This window comes from Apium graveolens, chromosome 7, assembly GCF_009905375.1.
Source record: "Apium graveolens cultivar Ventura chromosome 7, ASM990537v1, whole genome shotgun sequence".
Classification (NCBI taxonomy): domain Eukaryota; kingdom Viridiplantae; phylum Streptophyta; class Magnoliopsida; order Apiales; family Apiaceae; genus Apium; species Apium graveolens.
Window position 1 is genome coordinate 224,942,365 of NC_133653.1, and position 22,205 is coordinate 224,964,569.

Here is a 22,205-nt window from a genome sequence, read left to right on the forward strand (position 1 = left end):
TATTATTTTTAATATTTCATGAATATAAAATATTCCCGGTGAAAGAAAGAAGAGAAGTAATAATAATTACATTAATAATCTGTCTATAACATAAATTCATACTAGTGTTAGAGTTCTAAATAGTCATCTGTACCCCTATATTCCATATTATTCCTAATATATTATCATACCTATAAAATAAATTTATGTTAGTGTTTGAGTTCTCTAATAGTCATCTATACTTTTATATTCCATATTATTCCTAAACAAGATCCGGACAATTAGGTAAATTACTACCAACCCGTGGATTAAAAAAAGGACAACGGACTATCCATCGGGATTTGATACTGAAAAATCAATATAGTAAATATGTGTTTGAGCGGCTCTTATGCTAATCTGATTCTGCTCCAAACCCGAAATAATTCCGCATATATCTCAATTTCAAATTTTACAAGATTCACTATTTTATGATGGATTATGTATTTTCTCAATTAAATCATCATCAATCAATATTAAATATATCGTAAATTTTTGGCAATTCAATTTGGCTGTTGACATGTACAGTAATCGATTTGTGTTCTTCTTCCTCTAAATATACGAATATCTATATTCAGTAATTTACTTTTTTAAAAAAAACTTTTTTTAATCTTGATTGATATTATAACAGATGGAGGATAATGTTTATAGTTCAACTTCATCATAAAGTGAATCAGGTTAGTAATTTGAATTAGCATCATAGATAGAGCATCCTGACTATAATTGAGCTTTATTATTGTATGTAGTTACTGTTTTTACCAAAAGTTTTTGGGTTAAATTCTAAGAATATTGTGTTGGTACAAAGCTTAATGTGATGTAACTAAAATAAAATTGACGCAAGTAAACTAAAGACAAAAAATTGGTGACGCGGAAAATTCGAGAACGGGAAAAAACCGCGGGTGAGATTGTGTACCCAACCTAAATAAAATCCACTATACGATCAATTAGATTACAATGGTTATATTTGAATGTGAGTGTTTGTTGAAGCTTCATGACTGATAAACCCTATATATGTTCTAAGTTTTTTGGAGAAATATATCGAATGTTGTTGTGGTCTTTTGGTTGGTTTCGTTCTTCTTCCTTTCCTTGATCTTTTGGCTTGAGTTTTTGTTATGTTTCTGAAGTATCAATGCCGTGTTTTTGTGTAGTGTTCTCATCTTTCTTATCTTCTAGTTTGTTTTCTTGTTTTTCTCCCCTACATGTTTCTTCTTCTTTGTTACTCAACCATGGCCAAAAAACATAACAAAAGTTCTGAAAGTCGTAATGATGAAAAACCTAACTGGTCACTCAACCAATGCAATTGGTTGCCACCAATCTATTGGACCCAAAAGATAACTGACACAGCGAAATTAAACCTGAGATGCTTGAAGAGGCTAAGATGTTATTTTGTTCCAATGTCGTCGTCATCGCCCCTGACTCCTCCGTTTGTGCTGATTTCTTCAAAACATGATGGGTATGCTTTTATTACTATTCGTTTGATGTTGAACTTACGTTTCTCTTCTCCAATTTTATCATTGGTGTGCTGAATACCTTGAAAGTATCCCCTGATCAACTTATGCCCTTTGCATGGAGGGTTCTTGCATGTTTGGATTCCATCGAGGAAAAAAATAAGTTGGGCATCGATGTCGAGGTTGTCAAGCATTCGTATAGCTTGAAGAAGTTTAGTGGTTGTAGGATCGGCTTTACCAACAAGGATACCGAGAACCCTCTTATTCTGAATAATGACACTGTCAATGACCGCAATTGGAAAATAAGAATTTTTTGTGGAGAAGGTGAGTCTGGGAGATGATGTTGACTATTTGTTGGAGCGTTGGAGTAACACTGGTTACGTTCTATCTTACTGTTATTTTTGTTATTCTTCTTCATTCTTCGTTTGATAAATCTGTAGCTTTAATGTCATTTATACTTGCATTTACCCTGCTATCCACCCATTCCTTAGCATGTAATTCTTCTTTGAAACATGTCTTGACTTCCCCTATTTTTCAAGATAATTAACCCTATTTTTAATTCCTTATATCAATTGGTGTTCCCCGTAGCTTCATATCCCTTTCTGTGATCTTGTTATTTATTTTCTGTACTTGTAGACTGTGAATTTGATTTTGACGAGGATAACGTCCAAGCTAAAGCTGTTGTTGACAAGATCCGTGCTTTGCCTGTTGAGGAGAGGTTGTGTCCAAACTGTTTGGGTAAACCCATTCGTAATGCGAGCCGAGTTAATGTGGACGAATTTGTTTCGGGTTTGAATAGATCTCAATTGTGTCATGAGACCACTGCTTCCAAGAAATATTTGCAAAAGTCTACTGCGAATCGGACCCGTAGTAAACAGCTCTCGACCCCCATGGCTCAACTATCTCACTCTGCTTTGAGTTTGTCATCTGAATCCCAAGATAGCCCCAAAAGTGTTAAGGATGGTGAAATGAGATCCGGGAGAATTTACGCCAAAGGTATACGTCGAGTATCTTCTTTTTTGGCCTATTTCCTTTTTTCTTTCTGTTTGTCTCTTATTATATTGACGTGGATCGAACCCTTTTTCCTTATTATAGAATTTAAACCTCCAGTAATTAAACCCTAGATCGTTTCTAGTAAAGATCTATTTGTCAAAAGAGCTAGTGATGAGAAATCTACCGAGACTGATTCTTCTAAGACCCCCATGATGTTGAGCCCTATTAGTAGCCCCCTTTCCAAAAAGGTTAAAATCAATCCATCTGCCACAGTCACTTAACCTGATACAGTTGTTCCTCTTGCCATCCAAAGCTATGACATGGCTGCTGATCCCTCCACTTTTGTTCATCTACTTAATAACATGTTGCTCCCACAATGTATGGAAACCCTCTCTGCTAAGCCTGTTGCCTCTATCCTGAATGACGCTGCCGGCTATTCTTTTCATGTGAGTATTATCACGATTTTTGTCAACTATGTTTTTTCTTTGATCTTTTCTTAATTGATAATATATTTCCTTTCATAATCGTTTTTTTAATACAGACTTTGCAGAGCATCATGGTAGCCCGTGAGATTTATGAGCACCAGATGAAAAAGCTCCGAGACTTAGAAGATGAGCATAAAAAGTATGCAGGAAAGATCAGCGTGGCTGAGGAATTGGCGTTTAATAATTTGAAGGTCATGAAAGATGTCCAGAACGAGCTAGAGGAATTTGCTTCTAAATTCCAATCATTAGAGAAAGACATGTACGATGAGGCAGAGAAGGTTGTGCATCAACTGATTATGCGAACTCAGGTTGACATGATGCTTGAGTACCATAGGGCGAATGGAGTTCGTGGGACGTTCCTGAGATCGTCAAAATCTACAATAAGGCTTTCCCGGATGATGCTTTTCATATGGACGAGTTTGACGTCCCTTCTAACGATGGTGACGAAGTGAAATCTCCTAAGGAAGATGCTCCCGGGACAAGTAACAGGCTTCCAGTACTACTGCTTTTGTTTACGTATTTCAGTTTATCGGGTTTTTACCCTTGAACTTATTTCCTGCTTTTCGTCATATGCTATTTTGGTTTTGCTACAGTAGATCCATGTTTCACTTTTAAAGCGGGGGATCATGGTTTTCTATGACTTGAATGCCTTTTTGGCTTTAATTCTTAACATTGAATTCCGTTACTATATCCGATCTGTTTCCCTTGAATCAAATTTGTATTTTCATCGTTCGATTTATTTCACTATGTCAGTTGTAGTTGTCGTCACTATAAGATGTCATATGTTATAGTAATGTTTTATAGATATTTGAGCGTTAATTGTTCATTTGTGAAAGTAATCTAAACAACTCTTAGGAAAGAAAGTTGTTAGATTCATTCGTAAAGTGAGATTTGTCTCTTGTTGTCATGTATTTTTTAAGTGGGTTTTTGTTTTTAAACGTGATTGCAGTCGTAAATATACTTTGTTTTATCTCGCTGTCAAAATACGTTATTTCATCATCATTTGTTTATTTCGTTATCATACGTAGGTGCATGCACTCGTAGGGTGGTTAAAAAGACTTATTCCCTCTTGAAACTCACCAAGTATTTATATTAATTAGTAGAATGTTGTAAATACGTATGAACATTATCATCATTGTAATAAATGTCATTGTGTTTTTACGTCAACTACATTCGTTAAACGCGTATAGCACTCTTGAAGTAGCAAAGTCGTAGTCGGGTGATCAGCCCTTTATGTGTTTAACATTTGTTAATGTATAATAATATTGTAGAAACTTATAAAATGGAATTGTACAAATGAATCAAGTAAATAAGTATAATTTTATGCGTGTACTAATATAGTTCATGATTTGAATCAACAAGTTGAAAGCGTAAGCATAATTTTATTGCACAAAAATGTAGTTTATGACATAGAGCACGACAAGTTAAAACCATAAACATGGAATCGATCTTCCTCAAACAAATCGTCATAAATAAGTAATAACAATAAGCAAGCAACATCATGCCAAACATAAGCAAATATCGATAACTAATTATGTCCTAATGACTTATTAATCAACGAATCCTAGGAACATAACTTTAAAAGATGGGATAGTGAACTTTACACGTGATAAAGTTTCAGATGCAAAGCATTCCAGCTTCTCGGCACTTATGTGTCATCCATGCTTGACAGTCGATAAGTTCCACGTCCAGTGACAGCATCGATAAAGTAAGAGCCTTTCCATGTATCAGCATACTTCCCTGCCATCACATCCACAGTGTTTTGGAACGTCTTCCTTAAGACCATGTCACCAACGCGGAAAGTCCTTATGTGAACAAGTTTTTTGTAGGTGTTAGCCACCCTTTGTTGATAAGAAGCTAAAAAATTTTTAGCTTTTTCTCGCAGTTCGTCCATAGTGTCCTTGTCATGTGCCAATTCTGTGTTATTCATGTCGGTCGTCAAGAGTCCGTACCTGGCTGTTGGCATCATGACTTCAGTTGATAAGATAGCTTCAGTGTCATAGACTAGTTTGTATGGCGTCTGTCTTGTCGACGTCTTAGGAGTTGTCATGTCTGACCACAATACCCATGGTAATTCTTCAGCCCATTTCCCTTTACATGACGTCAGCCTTTTCTTAAGATTATTGATTATAATCTTGTTGTTTGACTCAGCTTGTCCGTTGGCTTGGGGATACATTGGTGTTGACTTAATCAAGTTGATGTTCCCGCGTTTATAAAGTGCTTCTGTCTTGTCGCTTATGAATTGTGATCCGTTATCGCAAATGATTTCGGATGACACACTAAACTTGCACAGAATATTCCTTTTAATGAATGATATCACTTCCTTTGATGTCACTTGCTTAAATGCCTCCGCTTCGATCCATTTTGAGAAGTAATATGTCATGGCCAACATGAACACTTTCTGGCCGGGTGTAGGTGGCATTTTCGCCATAATATCCATTCCTCACTTCATGAAAGGCCAAGAATGAATGGACATGTTAAGATATTCAGATGGCTGATGTATGACGAGTGTGTGTCTTTGGAAAGCATCACACCTCTTAGTGTAATTTAGTGCATCCCGTCTTAGCGTCAGTCAGTAATAACCCAAGCATAAATTTTTAAAGAGAGATTTCTCCCGTTAGTGTGTTTTTCACACTCTCCTTTGTGTGCATCTCTTAATACCATGTCTGCTTCATGATTTCTCAAACACCTTTGAAGCAGCCCCGTAGAAGATTTCTTGAACAGCTCATCATCTATGACTGTGAACCTTGAAGCTTTCATCCTAAGGATTCTAGCTTCATTGTTGTTGTCTAGTTTTACACCAAGTTGTAAGTAGTCCTTGTACACTTTAATCCAGTTGTCCACCTCTTCACTGACACTGCCATCATCTCGGTCCAGAACCATCATTTCTATGTCATGAGCCAATCTTTCAACAGCTGGCCTCATGATATGGACAACTGAGATGTTGTTCAAGTCAAGTCCTTTAGTAACAGCTCCTAAACCATCCAACACATCAGCTTGTACATTATTCTCTCTTGGAACTTGCTGTATGCTGAAGTTGTCAAAACAACTCATCAATTTTTTGGTAATATATAGATACATAACCATCTTGTGGTCTTTAGCTTCATAAGATCCCTTGACGTGATTAATGATTAACAACGAATCACAGTTAACGTCAATACTCCTGATTTGCATGTCCTTAGTAACTACGAGTCCCATGATTAGTGCCTCGTGCTCAGCCTCATTGTTTGTAACTTTAAAGTCACAACATATGGATTGTGTTATCATATTCCCCTGTGGTGATTTGAGGACAAGCCCCAATCCCGTTCCATTCACATCCGAGGCACCGTCAGTATATAGCGTCCATGGCTTCGTGTTTATTTTTGAAAAATCCTGTTGGAATTCTTTCTCAGCTGTCGTCATCTGGCTTGGACTAAAATCAGCCACAAAGTCAGCCAAGGCTAGTGACTTTATTGTTGTCCTTGTGTCATACATGATGTTGTAGGTACCTAGACGTATTGCCCATTTTTCCATTCTTCCCGTCAGGCCAGGTTTACTCAAAACATTTCTCAAAGGAAAGTTCGTCATGACATGTATTTTGTGTGATTCAAAATAATATCTCAACTTAGTGGAAGTCATAGCTAATGCATTTGCTAACTTTTCAAGAGATGTGTACCTTGTTTCCGCATCTACCAAGCTCTTGCTAATGTAGTATACAGGTGAATGGACGCCTTCACTTTCTTTCACAAGGACGCCACTTACTGCATGATCTATTACGGATAAATAAATGAATAGGTCCTCTCCTTGAATGGGCTTGGACAGAAGTGGTGGTATGGTAAGATAGCTTTTCAAGTCATTCAAAGCAGCTTCGTGTTTATCCGACCATAAGAATCCTTTGTTCTTTCTCAACACGTCATAAAAAAGTTTACACCTGTCAGACAAATGTGAAATGAACATGTTCAAGGCCGCAACTCTTCCCGTCAATTTTTGGACATCTTTGACATTCAATGGGCTTTTTAATTCAAAAATCGCTTTGATTTGTTCAGGACTTACTTCAATTCCTCTCCTTGTCACTATTTGTCCAAGGAACTTTCCTGATGACATAGCAAAGTTGTATTTGGATGGGTTCAACTTCATATTGTATGACCTTAGTATATCAATCACTTCTTGAAGATCACGAACATGATTCTCTACGTTAACAAATTTGACAACCATGTCTTCAATGTAGACTTCCGTTGTCTTCCCTATTTGGTCCTTAAACATTTTGTTGACAAGCCTTTGAAACGTAGCCCCGACATTTCTTAGTCCAAAAGGCATGGCTAAGTAACAATATATCCCCATGTCCGTTATGAATATAGTCTTCTCATAATCATATGGTTCCATTTGAATTTGATTGAAACTACTCGACGCATCCAAGAACGTCAAAAACTCATGGCCAGCCGTTGAGTCTACCATGGTATCAATGTGAGGTAGCGAGTAAGGGTCTTTAGGACAAGCCTTGTTTAAGTCCGTGTAATCAACACAAACTCTCCATTTCCCATTTTATTCTGTACTATGATGACGGTTGCTAACTATTCGGGATAATCAACTTCTCTAATCATCCCAGCTTTCAAGAGCCTTTCTACCTCGTCATTTATTATCTTGTTTATTTCTGATGCAAATTTCCTTCATTTTTGCTGAACAAGTGTGTAACTGGGGTCGACATTTAGCTTGTGCGTGATGACAACTGGATCTATTCCTATTATATCGTCATGTTCCCATGCGAAAGCATCCAGTCTCGTGGTTAGGAAATTCACCAAGTTAGCTTCAATTATTGGGGAGAGGTCTTCTCCTATTAACAACTTATTGTCTCCTGTCTTCAAGTCGACTTCGGCTAACTGTTCAGGTCCTGTAATCATAGCTACAGGCATCTCATTTCTTGAGCTCCCTATGGTGTTGGCTTCAGACATGTCATGTAGCATTCCTGGGCATGTTTTGATCTCCTCGTATTTCTTGAGCTCCCTATGGTGTTGGGAATTTTAGCACTTGGTGATATGTTGATAGTACTGCCTTCAAGTTATGGATCTAAGTCCTTCCCATGATTATATTGTAAGTCGAGTCGACATCTATTATATAGAATTTTTCCAAGAGGTTGACCCCTTGTGCGTACGTTTACAATGTGATTTCCCCCAATATGCGATTTGTTTCACCACTAAACCCCACTAGTGTCGTCGACTTTTTGATCATGTCACTTTCTTGGCCAAAGTTTGGAATTCGTCGACTTTTTCCCCCCTATGTAGTTTCCATGATAGTCGCACCGAAGTTTGAAATTCGGGTTCGCTTTAGATTTGTTGATCTTCATTGGCCATTTGAGTATACCTCCTAACTTGGTAAACTCCTTCATCATGGCTGAAGGTGTTATTGTGAAGCCATAACTGTCATAAGTTGGTGGTAGGTTAGGGTCCTTCCTCCAGTCGTTGCGTCCTCCTTTTTCCACTCAATAGATTCCCGTGTTGAGTTAACATAGACTTCATCCCTGACAGGTATTGTATACGGCTTGTATTCCCTAGAACTTGGTGTCGTAATCTTTCTCGATGGTTTATAATACTTCTCGTCATCCTCCATTCTGTCTTCTTCCAGTCTCACTTGTGCCATAGCTTTAGCTTGCACGTCATCCATCGTTCTGCAAGGGTATTTTGTCATCTCTTCATACAACGGAGATTCCCGTTCCAACTCCCTTCTGAATGCTTCAATAAATGTAGGGACATCACAGTTGGTGATTTTCTCTGTTGAATCGTGTCAACTAATCACGCAACGGCTCTCTATTTCGTTGCACAACTTTGTATAAGTCACTGGTGGTTTTCTCGAACACTCGGCTACTAGCAAATTGCATGTTGAACACATCTACCAAATCGGAAAACGTCTTGATGCTCCCGTGTGGGAGGTTCACGAACCATTGTAGTCTGGTCTCGATAGTGTAGAACCAAAACCTTTGCACATACAAGCTTCTTTCAGATTACGCGTAATCGGGACCGTAAACATTCTTTGTTTGTATTGTGCAATATGTTCCAATGGGTCACTGGTTCCGTCGTATGGTCGCATTTTTGGCATCGTGAAATGTTTTGGTATTTCTACTAGAGCGATGTTGTCATGAAAAGGTGAATCAGCATAGCTTTTAGGAGTCGCCTTTTCAAATGGTTTTGGAATGCTATGGATCCTTTCAATTTAATCCCTTACTTCTTTCAGTTCTTTTTTGAATTCCTCCGTAATTTGGTTTCGCGATCTCTGTTAGGAATATGTTGTGAACTTGATGATAATTTAAACAAAACACCTTAGTAGATTTAACTTAGTGAAATTTGTAGCACTTAACGGATGATCAAATATAGTCTCGACGGATGAACTTTATAATCTCGACGGATGACAAATTGACATCCATCGAGTGAGTAGCTTATGTAACAAATAAGAAATGTAGCACATTTCTGCAAACATGTATTAGTCAAGTAGATTGCTTAGGGTTCTGTAAGTCATGTTGACTACTAGATTGATATGCAGAATAAGTTGATTAAATATAAATATGAAATGTCTTGTAATTCTGTATAAGTGAAATAGAGTCAAGTGGCAAATAGACTCATGTAATATATAAGTGATGATGTCAAAGATCACTGAAAATAACAATATCATTAGTGTCCCTGATCAAAGTATGAAGCAATCCAAATGGACATCTGATCTAAGGAGATTAATGAACTGTTACTTTTGGTAATCAGCTAAGCTTGGGGTCAACCCTAAGTAAGTTGTATTGTTATCTTAATCTGTATTTTGTTCTTGTAACATTTAAAGTCTATAAAAATGTCAAAGGAGCAGACTGGAGCCTTTTTCTATAAACAGCATCAAGCCTAAGAATTCTATCTGGAAGAAGATCAAGAAGATCATGCCTCATAAGAATTATGAAGAAGCTTGGAGTTGAATACAGCTGTTTTAGGAAAAATGCTCTAAGTCAAGATCTCTACAAGTCACAGATTTAATGTTATAGAGAAGTCATTTGAGAACTCCAGAATGGCTTATCGAGAAGTCAGGAAAGCTACTAGAGAACTCAGTGAGATATCGATAAGTCAAGAAGACATGAAGGTTGGAGATATCGACAAGTCATTTCTTCACTAGAGTACTCAGAATTATCAAGTCTACATTCATTAGAGAACTCTGAGTTATCGATAAGTCTAAGTCTACTAGAGAACTCAGAGATATTGATAAGTCTAAATTCACTAGAGAACTCAGAGACATCGACAAGTTAAATTTTGACTAGAGAACTCTGAGATATCGACAAGTTAAATTTGACTAGAGAACTCTGAGTTATCGACAAGTCAAGAAGCTACTAGAGAACTAAGAGTTATCGATAAGTCAAAGTGAAGATGTGAAGACTACAGATCTCGACAAGCCAAAATTCTCTTATAGAGAACTGAAGACCTCTACAAGCCAAACTAAATATAGAGTACTAGAGATCTCGATAAGCCAATATACTTATCGAGATGTCAGGTGCTCTATAGACCTAAAACTGGAGATCTCGAGGTAAAATCTCAAAGTACAAGTTACAGATTAGTTCAATATCCAAGATTAACAATTAACAAACAATCCAAACAGCTAGATTGACAAGTCTACAAAAAGCAGCTTGAAGAATGTGCAAGATCAATGGTAAAGATTAACTAACAAAGGAAGATCAAAGTGAACACGGGATGCTAAAGATATGCTAAGCCAGAAATGGAAGACCTACTTTTCTATAAATAGAAATGACAAATGATAGTTTAGAAAAGCTAATAGCATGTCTTATTCAACACTGCGTAAATCAGCAGTTAACTGAGTTATAAAGTTAACACTGGTCCTTAGTCAGTTGTAAGAATTTAGATCAAATTTCTTGTAACGCTCTCAAGAAGAAGCTAAGCTCTTTATCAACAAAGAGCCTAGAAATTTTGTAGCAAAACAGTCTTAATTTTAATATAAAATTAAGTGAGTTTTGAAGATTTGTGTTCTTTATTTTCTGCAAGCTTAAATTCTACATGAACATATTTCATTACAAGATTTAGTTTACTTTGTTCAACCATAAACATTAAAGAAAAGCACAAAAATAGTAAAACACATTCACCCCCCCCCCCCCCCGTGTGTTATTCATTTCCTAACAAGTGGTAATAGAGCAAAATCTGTAAGTAGACAGATTCAAGATCTTGGAAGAATGAATACACAAAAAATCAGTAGCATCAAAATTCCTACCTTTAAAAAAGCTAACTATACCATTTGGAAAAAGAAAATGATGTTGTTTATCAGGATGGCCAATTCACTCTACATTCAGATCCTCAAGAAAGGACCCTTCATTTCTATGGTTAGAGTTGAGGAATCTATAGATGGAGACATGGTTATCCCAGCTCATTTTGCTCTAAAAGATCCTTCTGAGTATTCTGACCCTGAGAAGGAGAAAGTCTCCCTGGATAGTAGCTTGCAGTTAATATTGATTGAGTCACTTGACAATGTGATATACAACAATATTGTCAACTGTGACACTGCCAAACAAATATGGGAAAATATTGAGATACTCTGTGAGGGAACTGAGGAAGTTTGATCAAATAAAAGAAGGATACTGATTTCATAGTATGAGGGTTTCATGGCTAAGCCAAAGGAAAACATTACTGATGTGTTTGAAAGATTCAATAAGCTGATAAATGACTTGCAACTTCATGACAATACTATGAAGCTGAAGAAGTGAATCTAAAGTTCTTTCTTACTCTTCCTGATCATTTGGAATAGCAATTAGGGAAGGGAGAGACTTGAGCAGAATAACACTGGAAGTTCTTTATTTTCTGTAAGCTTAAATTCTGCATGAACACATTTCATTACAAGATTTAGTTTACTTTGTTCAACCATAAACATTTAAAGAAAAGCACAAAAACAGTAAAACACATTCACCCCCTGTGTGTTATTCATTTCCTAACAACTCCCGACGGATGATCTACAAGACTCCCGACGTATGATCAACAAAACTCCCGACTGATGACAAGCATAGTCCCAACGGATGATCAAATTCAAATAGCTGTTGAAAGTGACAACACAGTCACATGCGTTGGGTATTTGCAAAAGGGTGGTAGCCTGTTAAGCAGGAATTTGAGAACAAAGAAGCATTACCATTTTCATTCAATTGTGAAGATATTCAAAGATGTTGGAATAGAGTAGTGAAGCAGCATGGAATTAGACTAGATATGTTTTGTTTTATTATCTTGTCTTATTGTCATGTAAACTTGGTGATATATAAATCAAGTGTAGCAAGTAGAACAATTAACTAAGCAAGTCTATTTTTAGAGAAACATATCAAGCTATATTCTGTAAGCATTTCTCTGTAGTTTAGTTGTTCAAACTTGTAAGCAGCTGTGAGCTATTCAAAGCTTCACAGAGTTCTCAATTTGATATATATATATATATATATATATATATATATATATATATATATCTGGTGGATACTTTCAAATCCACCAGAAAGTTTTAAAAGCTTTTGTTTTTATTACTTAGTGTTTTGATTTCTATCACTCTTTTATTCCGCACCATTGCTAATCAAACACTGTTATATCTATCAAGTTAGAACATTCTTTAAATTTGAAAAAGTAGCCAGAATTACATTCAACCCCCCATTTGTAATTCTTGTTGTATTGTTAGGGAATAACAATTGGTATCAGAGCAAGCTCTTGAAGAACAAAGAGTATGAAGATCACAACAAACAACAAGATAAACAAAAAGGATTTTGGAGTGAAGATTCCATTTCTCGACAAAGACAACAATCACCACTGGAAGGTGAAGATGCACCTACATCTTCTTTCTCAAGATGAGGCCTATGTGGACTGCATAGAGAGAGGTCCTCATGTACCAATGAGAGCTACAACTGGCAATGAACCATCTGTTCCAAAACCTAGGCATGAATGGTCAGATCCTGACATTGAACAAGTCAAGAAGGATAAGAAGGCCATAAATATATTGTTCAATGGAGTTGATGGTGATATGTTTGATAACATCATTAACTGTAAAACAGCCAAAGAGGTTTGGGACACAATCCAGATTATTTGTGATGGTACTGAGCAAGTAAGGGAGAACAAGATGCAGTTACTGATTCAACAATATGAGCATTTCCACTGTGAAGAAAGTGAGTCTCTCACTGATATTTTTAGTAGATTTCAAAAGCTACTAAATGCTCTGAAGTTGTATGGAAGAGTCTATCAAACAAAAGACTCTAACCTCAAGTTCCTTAGATCCCTTCCAAAGGAGTGGAAACCAATGACAGTCTCATTGAGAAATTTACAGGATTATAAGGAGTACACCTTAGAGAGACTGTATGGCATCCTAAAAACCTATGATCTTGAAATAGAGCAAGATGAGAGGATGGTGAAAGGAAGGAAGAAATGAGGGTCCATAGATCTGGTTGCTGAGTTAGAGAAGGAGAAAGAGATGAAGGTAGAAGCTGTTGAGTCTATATCAAAGGTCTGTGAAAGCAAGGGTAAAGGGCTGGTTGCTGATAATGAAGATCAATTGAGCCAAGATGACATGGATGATATTGATGAACATCTAGAATTCTTATCCATAAGATTTGCCAAGCTCAAATTCAAGAAGAATTTTAAAGCAGCTAAGCCAAACAGAAACATGGTTGATAAGTCAAAATTCAAGTGTTTCAAATGTGGCTTTGCGGGTCATTTTGCCAGTGAATGCATAAAGTCTGATTCCAGCAAAAAGAAGTTTGAGCCTGTTGATTATAAACAGAAATACTTTGAGTTGCTCAAACAAAAGAAAAGGGCTTTCATCACACATGAGAATGATTGGGCTGTAGATGGATTGGATGAAGATGAAGAAATAAACTATGTCAATCTAGCCCTAATGGCCAAATCTGATGAAACAGAAACAAGTTCTTCAAGCAATCAGGTAATCACCACTAACCTAGCACATTTATCTAAAGCTGTGTAATGATGCAATAAATGACATATCTACAGAATTATATCACCTGCGTGTTACACTTAAGTCTCTCACTAAGAAAAATGCTAAAATTAAAGAAAACAATTTATTTTTAAGTGAGAGGAATAATGTGCTAGAGTCTCAGTTTATTGAATTTGAGAAATTGAGAATTGAGTGTAAGATTGCTAAGGATGAATTAACTGAGTCCTTAAAGAAAGAAGAGATTTTAAAGAAGCATCTTGAACGAGAACATGAAGTGATTAAGGCATGGAAATCATCCAGAGTTGTTCATGCTCAAATCACTAAAGTTCAAGGTATTGAGTTCTTTTGTGATGCATCCTGGAAGAAGAGTAAAGAGAAGATTGAGTCCAATTTGGTTGAACGTTTGCTAAAAGATGTGGACTCAACGGATGATGAAAATAATCCGTCGGATAATCAAAAGGATTATTCGTCGAGTGACAAGGAGCCACATCCATCAGTTGTGAGTAAACCGGTTAGCAAAGATAAGCTAGCTAAGTTAAATGAGAAATATGAATCAGTTTCTAAGAACTTTATTCTAGGAGAATCAAGTCAAGTCAGGAAGGAAAAGAAAGTTAATGTTGGTCATTTGTCTATCAAGCAATTGAATGACAAATTAGAAAAGATTGAGGTTAAAACAGAAGCTAAAAAAATAATAGAAATGAGAATGTAGGAATTAACAAACATAACAACTACACACCTGATAAATATGCTCTAAGAAAAATCTGTGTTAAGTGTGGTAGTGTTAATCACTTGTCTGTTAATTGCAAACTTGATATGCCTACTTCCATGTCTGCACCCTCTTCTTTTCCCAACATGACTGACATACCTACCATGCCTATAAATGCTATGTCTACTCAGAATATGAATGCACAATTTGCTAATATGCCATTTGCACCTAATCCTTATTATGCTGCATTCAGTATGCCTCAAATGCCATTTAGCATGCCTTAATGGAATAACATGTTTACAAATAGCATGCATTTTCCTGTTAATCAAAATGTGCATGATAATTCTGTTTTAATGACTGGTTTCAAAGGTCCAACTCAAATGACTAAGGATGAATCAAAAATTCCCAAGTCAAATGAGATCAAACCTAAGAAACCAAATAAGAAAGCTAACAAGGAAGGACTCAAGGAAACGTGGGTACCAAAATTAACTTAATTTGATTTTGTTGTGTGCAGGGAAACAAAAAGAATCTTTGGTATCTGGATAGTGGTTGCTCAAGGCACATGACTAGAGATTCTATCCTGCTTACTGAGTTCAAGGAAAGAGCTGGCCCAAGTATCACTTTTGGAGATGACAGCAAGGGTTATACTGTGGGTTATGGCTTGATTTCAAAAGATAATGTCATCATTGAAGAATTTGCCCTAGTGGATGGTCTCAAGCATAATTTGTTGAGTATTAGTCAGCTTTGTGATAAGGGCAACTCAGAGACTTTCAATTCAGAAGACTCTGTTGTGATAAACAAAAAGAGCAACAAAGTAGTTCTCACTGGAGTGAGAAAAGGAAATATGTACGTAGCTGATTTCAACTCATCAAATGCAAAATCAATAACTTATCTTCTCAGTAAAGCAAGTCAAGATGAAAGTTGGCTATGGCACAAGAAGCTGTCCCATCTAAACTTCAAGACCATGAATGAGCTCGTCAAGAAAGAACTGGTTAGAGGTATTCCTCGAGTGGAGTTTACTGGGGATGGATTGTGTGATGCCTGCCAGAAAGAAAAGTAGATCAAAGCATCATTCAGAAAGAAATCTTGATACAACAATTGAAGAACCTTTACAATTGTTGCACATGGATTTGTTTGGACCAGTCAATGTGTTGTTCATCTCAAGAAAAAGATTTTTCCTAGTACTTGTGGATGATTTCTCAAAGTTCTCTTGGACATATTTTCTAAAGTCCAAAGATAAAGCCATTAAAATCATCATCAATCACATAAGGCAAGTCAACAATCATCCCGACTTTAAAGTAAGAAGAATCAGGAGTGACAATGGAACTGAGTTCAAGAACTCTGTGATGAGATCATTTTGTGAAGAGAATGGGATTATGAATGAATTTTCTGCAGCAAGAACTCCACAACAAAATGGAGAGGTGGAAAGAAAGAACATATATCTTATTGAAGCTGCAAGAATAATGCTTGAAGAGTCAAAGTTACCGACATATTTTTGGGCTAAAGCTGTGAATACTACTTGCTACACTCAGAATATCTCTTTGGTTAATCAAGCAAAGTGCATGACACCCTACCAATTTTTCAAGAATAGGAAGCCAACTCTAAATTTTCTTCATGTCTTTGGCTGCAAATGTTATATCTTAAGGAATCAAACTGATTAACATGGAAAGTTTGATGCTAAAGCAGATGAAGGAATTTTTGTTGGATATGCTATGTGAAAAGCATATAGAGTGTACAATCTAAGAACCAACATTGTTATGGAATCAGTACATATTGTGTTTGATGATAAAAAGATTGAAGGACTGCAAGATGGAGATTTCCATGAAAGCCTCAAGTTTGATAATGTGGAGATGGTTAGTGATGACAGTGATGATGAATGTGATCAAGAAACAATGACTAAGGATAATGCAGAAAAATCTACAACTAATGAAGCACATAATTCAACATCTGTCAAGTTACAAAATGCTTCATCCGTCGGAAGACAATCTGCCTTATCCATCGGGAGACAATCAACTTCATCCGTCGAGATACAAAGTGCATCATCCGTCGTAACAATAAGAGAAGTTGAAAGTCAAAATAGATCACTTCCATAAAGTACCCCTTTCTCAAATCAAAGATCCACAAACTCAGGAGGAGTTTCTCATAATCAAAACTCAGTCACACATCAAGATAACAATGAGGCCTCTTCATCTAGAGCTAATCTACCTCAACAAAGAAAATGAACTAAAGATCACCCTTTTGAGCTCATCATTGGTGATGCATCTTCTAGAGTTCAAACAAGGAGAGCAACTCAAGAAGAATGTCTATATATCAGCTTCCTTTCAAAGGAAGAACCAAATAAGGTAGAAGAAGCTTTGTTGGATCCAGATTCGATTTGAGCTATACAGGAGGAGCTAAACCAATTTGAAAAAAAACAAGGTATTGAAGTTGGTACCCAAACTTAAAAGAAAGAATCCAATTGACACAAAGTGGGTATTCAGAAATAAGATGGATGAAAATGGCATAGTGGTCAGGAACAAAGCTAGATTGGTTGCTAAGGGCTACTGTCAACAAGAAGGAATAGATTTTGATGAAACTTTTGCTCCTATTACAAGACTTGAAGCCATCAGAATCTTCTTAGCCTATGCAGCTCATGCCAATTTCAAGGTCTATCAAATAGATGTCAAAAGTGCCTTTCTGAATGGAGATTTGGAGGAGGAAGTCTATGTTAGTCAAGCCTCCTGGTTTTGAAGATCCAAATTTTCCAGAATATGTCTACTATCTTTTGAAAGCACTTTATGGATTGAAGCAAGCACCTAGAGCCTGGTATGACACTTTATCAAAGTTTCTTTTGGAAAATCACTTTACAAGAGGTAATGTTGATAAAACTTTATTCTTTAGAAATGTTAATGGCTCTAGTATACTTGTTCAAATTTATGTAGATGATATTATATTTGGCTCTACAGATGAAAAACTTTGCAAAAAGTTTGCCAAATTAATGCAAAGTAAGTATGAAATGAGCATGATGGGAGAACTAACTTACTTTCTTATTTTATAAATTAAACAAGTTGGTGATGGAATATTCATTAGTCAAACTAAATATATTTATGATCTTTCAAAGAAGTTTGATCTAATGGATTGAACATCTGCAAAAACTCCCATGGCCACTGCAACTAAACTTGAATTAAACACTACTGAAAAGTCTGTGAATATTTCAAACTATAGGGGCATGGTTGGCTCACTTCTGTACTTAACAGATAGTAGGCCAGATATAATGTTTGCTACTTATCTTTGTGCTAGATTTTAGGCTAATCCTAGAGAATCTCACTTAGTAGTTATAAAGAGAATTTTCAGATATCTCAAGGGAACACCAAAACTTGGCATTTGGTACCCTAGAGATTCTGGTTTTGATCTAACTGGTTATTCAGATGTAGATTATGCAGGATGTAAAATAGACAGAAAAAGTACAACAAGAACCTGTCAATTTCTAGGGAACAAGCTTGTGTCCTGGTTCAGTAAAAAGCAAAATTCAGTTTCTACTTCTACAGCTAAAGCTGAATATATTGCTGCTGGTAGTTGTTGTGCACAGATTTTGTGGATGAAAAACCAATTGTTGGACTATGGTCTACAAGTGGACAGAATTCCCATTTTCTGTGACAACACAAGTGCAATTGCCATCACTGAAAATCCAGTACAACATTCAAGAACAAAGCACATAGACATCAAGTACCACTTCATTAGGGAATATGTGATGAATGGTACTGTGGAACTTCATTTTGTTCCAAGTGAAAAGCAGCTTGTAGATATATTTACCAAGCCACTTGATGAATCCACCTTTTCAAGGTTGGTAAGCGAGTTAGGTATGCTTAATTATTCTTGAATTATTTCAGATATTTTTGCAAGTTATGATGCAGCCATAAACTTAATTGATTTTTCTATTTGGATGGAATTTTGGCCAAGTCAAAATTTACATCCAGACAGATGCTCATTATCCATCGAGTTTGATCATCTGTCGGAATATTATTTATTAATAAAAATCAATTACTTTTCTAGATTATTTTACAACCCGACGAATAATTATTCTATTCTCCTCTGTCGAATTGTCTCAATCTTAGCCGTTAAAACTCTGAACATTATCCATCGGGTATACTTATAGTTTGTAAGTATAACACGACGGATAATTGATAGAATTTTGACAGTTTATTTATTTTTAAACGGCTATTTTGGGCTATTTTGATTGATTATTTTATTTCACTTTATTATTTTTGACAGTTTATTTCTGAGATAGTCTAAAAGCAGAATTCATTTTTATTCAATTCTTTTGTCATTCTCAAATCAATTGCTCTAGCTCCTTTCTTCTCAAAAGAAAATACTCTCTCTGTAAAATTCCACAATTCAACAATGGCACCAGTGGTCAAAATAATGTCTCAGTCTGGGTTTATCAATGAAAAGAACAACTTCGTAGCTCTTGTGAACAAGGAGATTCCACAATCTGGAGACTTTCACAAAATGATGGACTTTGTAAGGAGCTGTAAACTCAGGTTTGCTATGCTGGAATCACCCACAATCTACTGTGAAGTTATGGAGGAGATATGGACAACTGCTGTGTACCAATCTTCTGACAAGACCATAACTTTCACTCTTAAAGGTAAACAGTTTTGCATTAATAGTGACATTATCAAAGAATGCTTTAAAATTCCAGATAACACTACTACTATTCCATACACTGATGCTAATTTAGTTACCATGCTAAATTCTATGGGCTATGCACTTTTTACTTTTAAGTTAAGTGAGATTAGGAGGCTAGGTCTTAGAAATGAATGGAGCTATTTGTGTGATGTGGTAACTAAGGTAGTTTCTGGTAAAGTGAGTAATTTTCATTTTGTTAACATTTCCATGCTTAACATGCATTATATAGAGCTATTTGTGTGATATGGACAACTGCTGTGTACCAATCTTTTGGCAAGACCATAACTTTCACTCTTAAAGGTAAGCAGTTTTGCATTAATAGTGACATTATCAAAGAATGCTTTAAAATTCCAGATAACACTACTACTATTCCATACACTGATGCTAATTTAGTTACCATGCTAAATTCTATGGGCTATGCACTTTTTACTTTTAAGTTAAGTGAGATTCGGAGGATAGGTCTTAGAAATGAATGGAGCTATTTGTCTTATGTGGTAACTAAGGTATTTTCTGGTAAAGTGAGTAATTTTCATTATGTTAACATTTCCATGCTTAACATGCATTATATGCTAGTTACTGATAAGTACTTTAACTTCAGTGACATGATCATGTTTGAGTTAGGTTATAAGTTAGGGGAACTTAATAAGAGAGGTAAAAGTATCTATTATGCTAGATTATTTATGATGCTTGCTAACCATCTTATTGAGAATATTGTTGTTGAGAACTCAACCAACAAACTGAATTGTTGGGTTCAAGAAAGGACAATCATTGTAGATCTCAACAGGGTAAGTCACCACAAAGATGTGCCCCTCTTCTACTTTCCATTCATGGAGGGCCCTCAGGTAAGTAAGGTAAGCACCAATGTCTCTACTCTTCCAATATCATAAATTTCTTTGCCCTCAAGTGTAGCTATGACATCTATGTCAATGACCCAACAGATGCCTACCCAAGCTACCAAAACAACAACTTCAAAACCCAAAACAAAGAAAGCCCCCTCTGGTTTCTCTCAAAAGAAATCAATTGCAAAATTTACCAAACACAAAGAAGGGAGTGTGACGGAGAGTGAGTTAAGTGAGGGACAGGGTGAAAATCAAAGAAACCCTAAGGATAAGGCTGGTGAGATTAGTGTACCCAAGCCAAGCCACACCACAGTTTCCCAACAAACTGTGGTTGTTAACAAGAAAATCAGCTCAATTCTAGTTTCATCCTCCCAAAAAGATGTTACTATTGAAATAAGCTCCCAACCAGGAGCACATGCCAAGAGGGTTGGGGACACAAGTTCACCACAGAATTATGCCAGAAAGAAAAGATCTAAAACCCTTGGGGATGCACAAGAAACACATACGGTGCAAACTATAGCTAAAGACTCCGTCACTGCAACATCTCAAAGTCAGCTTGATGTGGCTCCAATAAATGTGGAGTCACAACCAAAATCATTGATAATTGAAGCACCTGAAACACCAAATTCACCCACACACTCACTGGATGTAGATATGATTCATACATCACTTCCAAATTCTCCATTTTTAACTCTCTTGGAGAAGCCAAAAATCCAAGCAAGTGAGTATCATCTTTTAGATGATTTGTTGGCTCACTTGCCAATTCTTTCCGAGTCTATTGAGACACCTGTACCCAAATTTTCATCAATCTGCACAGATTCTACAATAGTCTCCACTCCAAACTCATTTATTTCTTCTATCCTGGTGGATATGATTCATCCGTCGAGTAGTGATTGTATCCCAACGGATGTGCCTTACGGCATTCTTCCGTCGGCTAGCCAAACTACTATCCCGATGAATGTTCCTCATCCATTGGTACTCTCTGCATAACTTCAAATCCCAACAATTGTCACAAGTGCAGATGATCTAGTAGTAGTATAATCACTCTTAGGATTGAGGGCAGGGAGTGAATTGAGTGAGAGGCTGGGTTGGTCCCAGGCAAAAAGAGAGAAAAAGAGTGAACCAATGTAGACTATTTCTTCAGGTCTGACAAAAATGAGTGAGGGGAGTCCCACCTTAGATGGTGAAGGTGAGGGTGGGAAGCCAAAGGGAGCCCTTAATGCAAGAACAGAGAGATCATGAGAGAAATACAGGTACAGAAGAAATAAGGTTGGACATCATTGTTAGTGAGTCAATAAATGCCAATGATGTAGACATAGAGAAACTATCCCAGCATGATCAAGCTGTCATAGATTCCATCTCTTTGGATGTTGAGGCATTTACTCATCCTGTTCCAGCATATCAACTTTTGGTTGGACAGGGCAATGAAAATACAGAAAAGATGCTGAACTTGGTGCATACTACTCAATCAATGCAAAGAGCTAAGGATGCCATCACAACCATGCCACCTAGAGCTGGTGATGATGTTGACTATGGTACTGGTGAGTCTGCATATTTCTTTGGAGATGATGGTGATAGTGAAGAGCTCATGGACATAGGGGAGAAGCAGGCCCTAACTCTAGATCAAACATTCCTTCTTTGGTGTTTTCTAAAGAGTGTGATGAGCATCATTTCAAGACAACTCTTTTCACATCATCCAACAGACACACAATGCTCTTCAAGCCACTACCAATGCTAGAACCAAGAAGCTTCTACAGGCATATCTTAACTCACTGCAACTCCATTAAATCCAAGTTCTTCAACATAACCAAGATGTCACTTCCATCAAGACACAGATTGACCAAGTAAAGAAAGATGTCTCTGAAAGATTGGATGCTAAAATTCCAGATGCAACAATGCTTGACATTAAAAGACAGCTAAGGAAGAATTCTGATCTTGCCACTAAAATGGATTTCCTGGATACAAGGCTGACTGCAATGGTAGCCTCTCTAACAGCTATTCATCTTTATCAAGCACAACAAACTCAGTTGCTGCAAAAGCTGGTGGTTGCACAAACCTCCACCTCCACTCTACTTGATGATAACAAAAAGGGGGAGAAAGAATTAATAATTCAAGATAGTCAGGTAGAGCCAACAAGTGA

General features: G+C 36.6%; 1 protein-coding gene across 1 annotated transcript; it reads right to left on the minus strand.

Annotated features, from left to right (window-relative positions):
- Window positions 1-4,589: 4,589 nt before the first annotated feature.
- On the minus strand, window positions 4,590-5,372 carry LOC141674509 (uncharacterized). Its single transcript, XM_074481216.1, has one exon. It carries the CDS (start codon window positions 5,370-5,372, stop codon window positions 4,590-4,592), a length of 783 nt encoding a protein of 260 aa, XP_074337317.1.
- Between the last annotated feature and the right edge of the window lie 16,833 nt (window positions 5,373-22,205).

What these genes read in the sequence shown, in the direction of transcription:
- LOC141674509 (XM_074481216.1), bottom strand. Translation starts at nt 5,372, where the DNA reads ATGGCGAAAATGCCACCTACACCCGGCCAGAAAGTGTTCATGTTGGCC.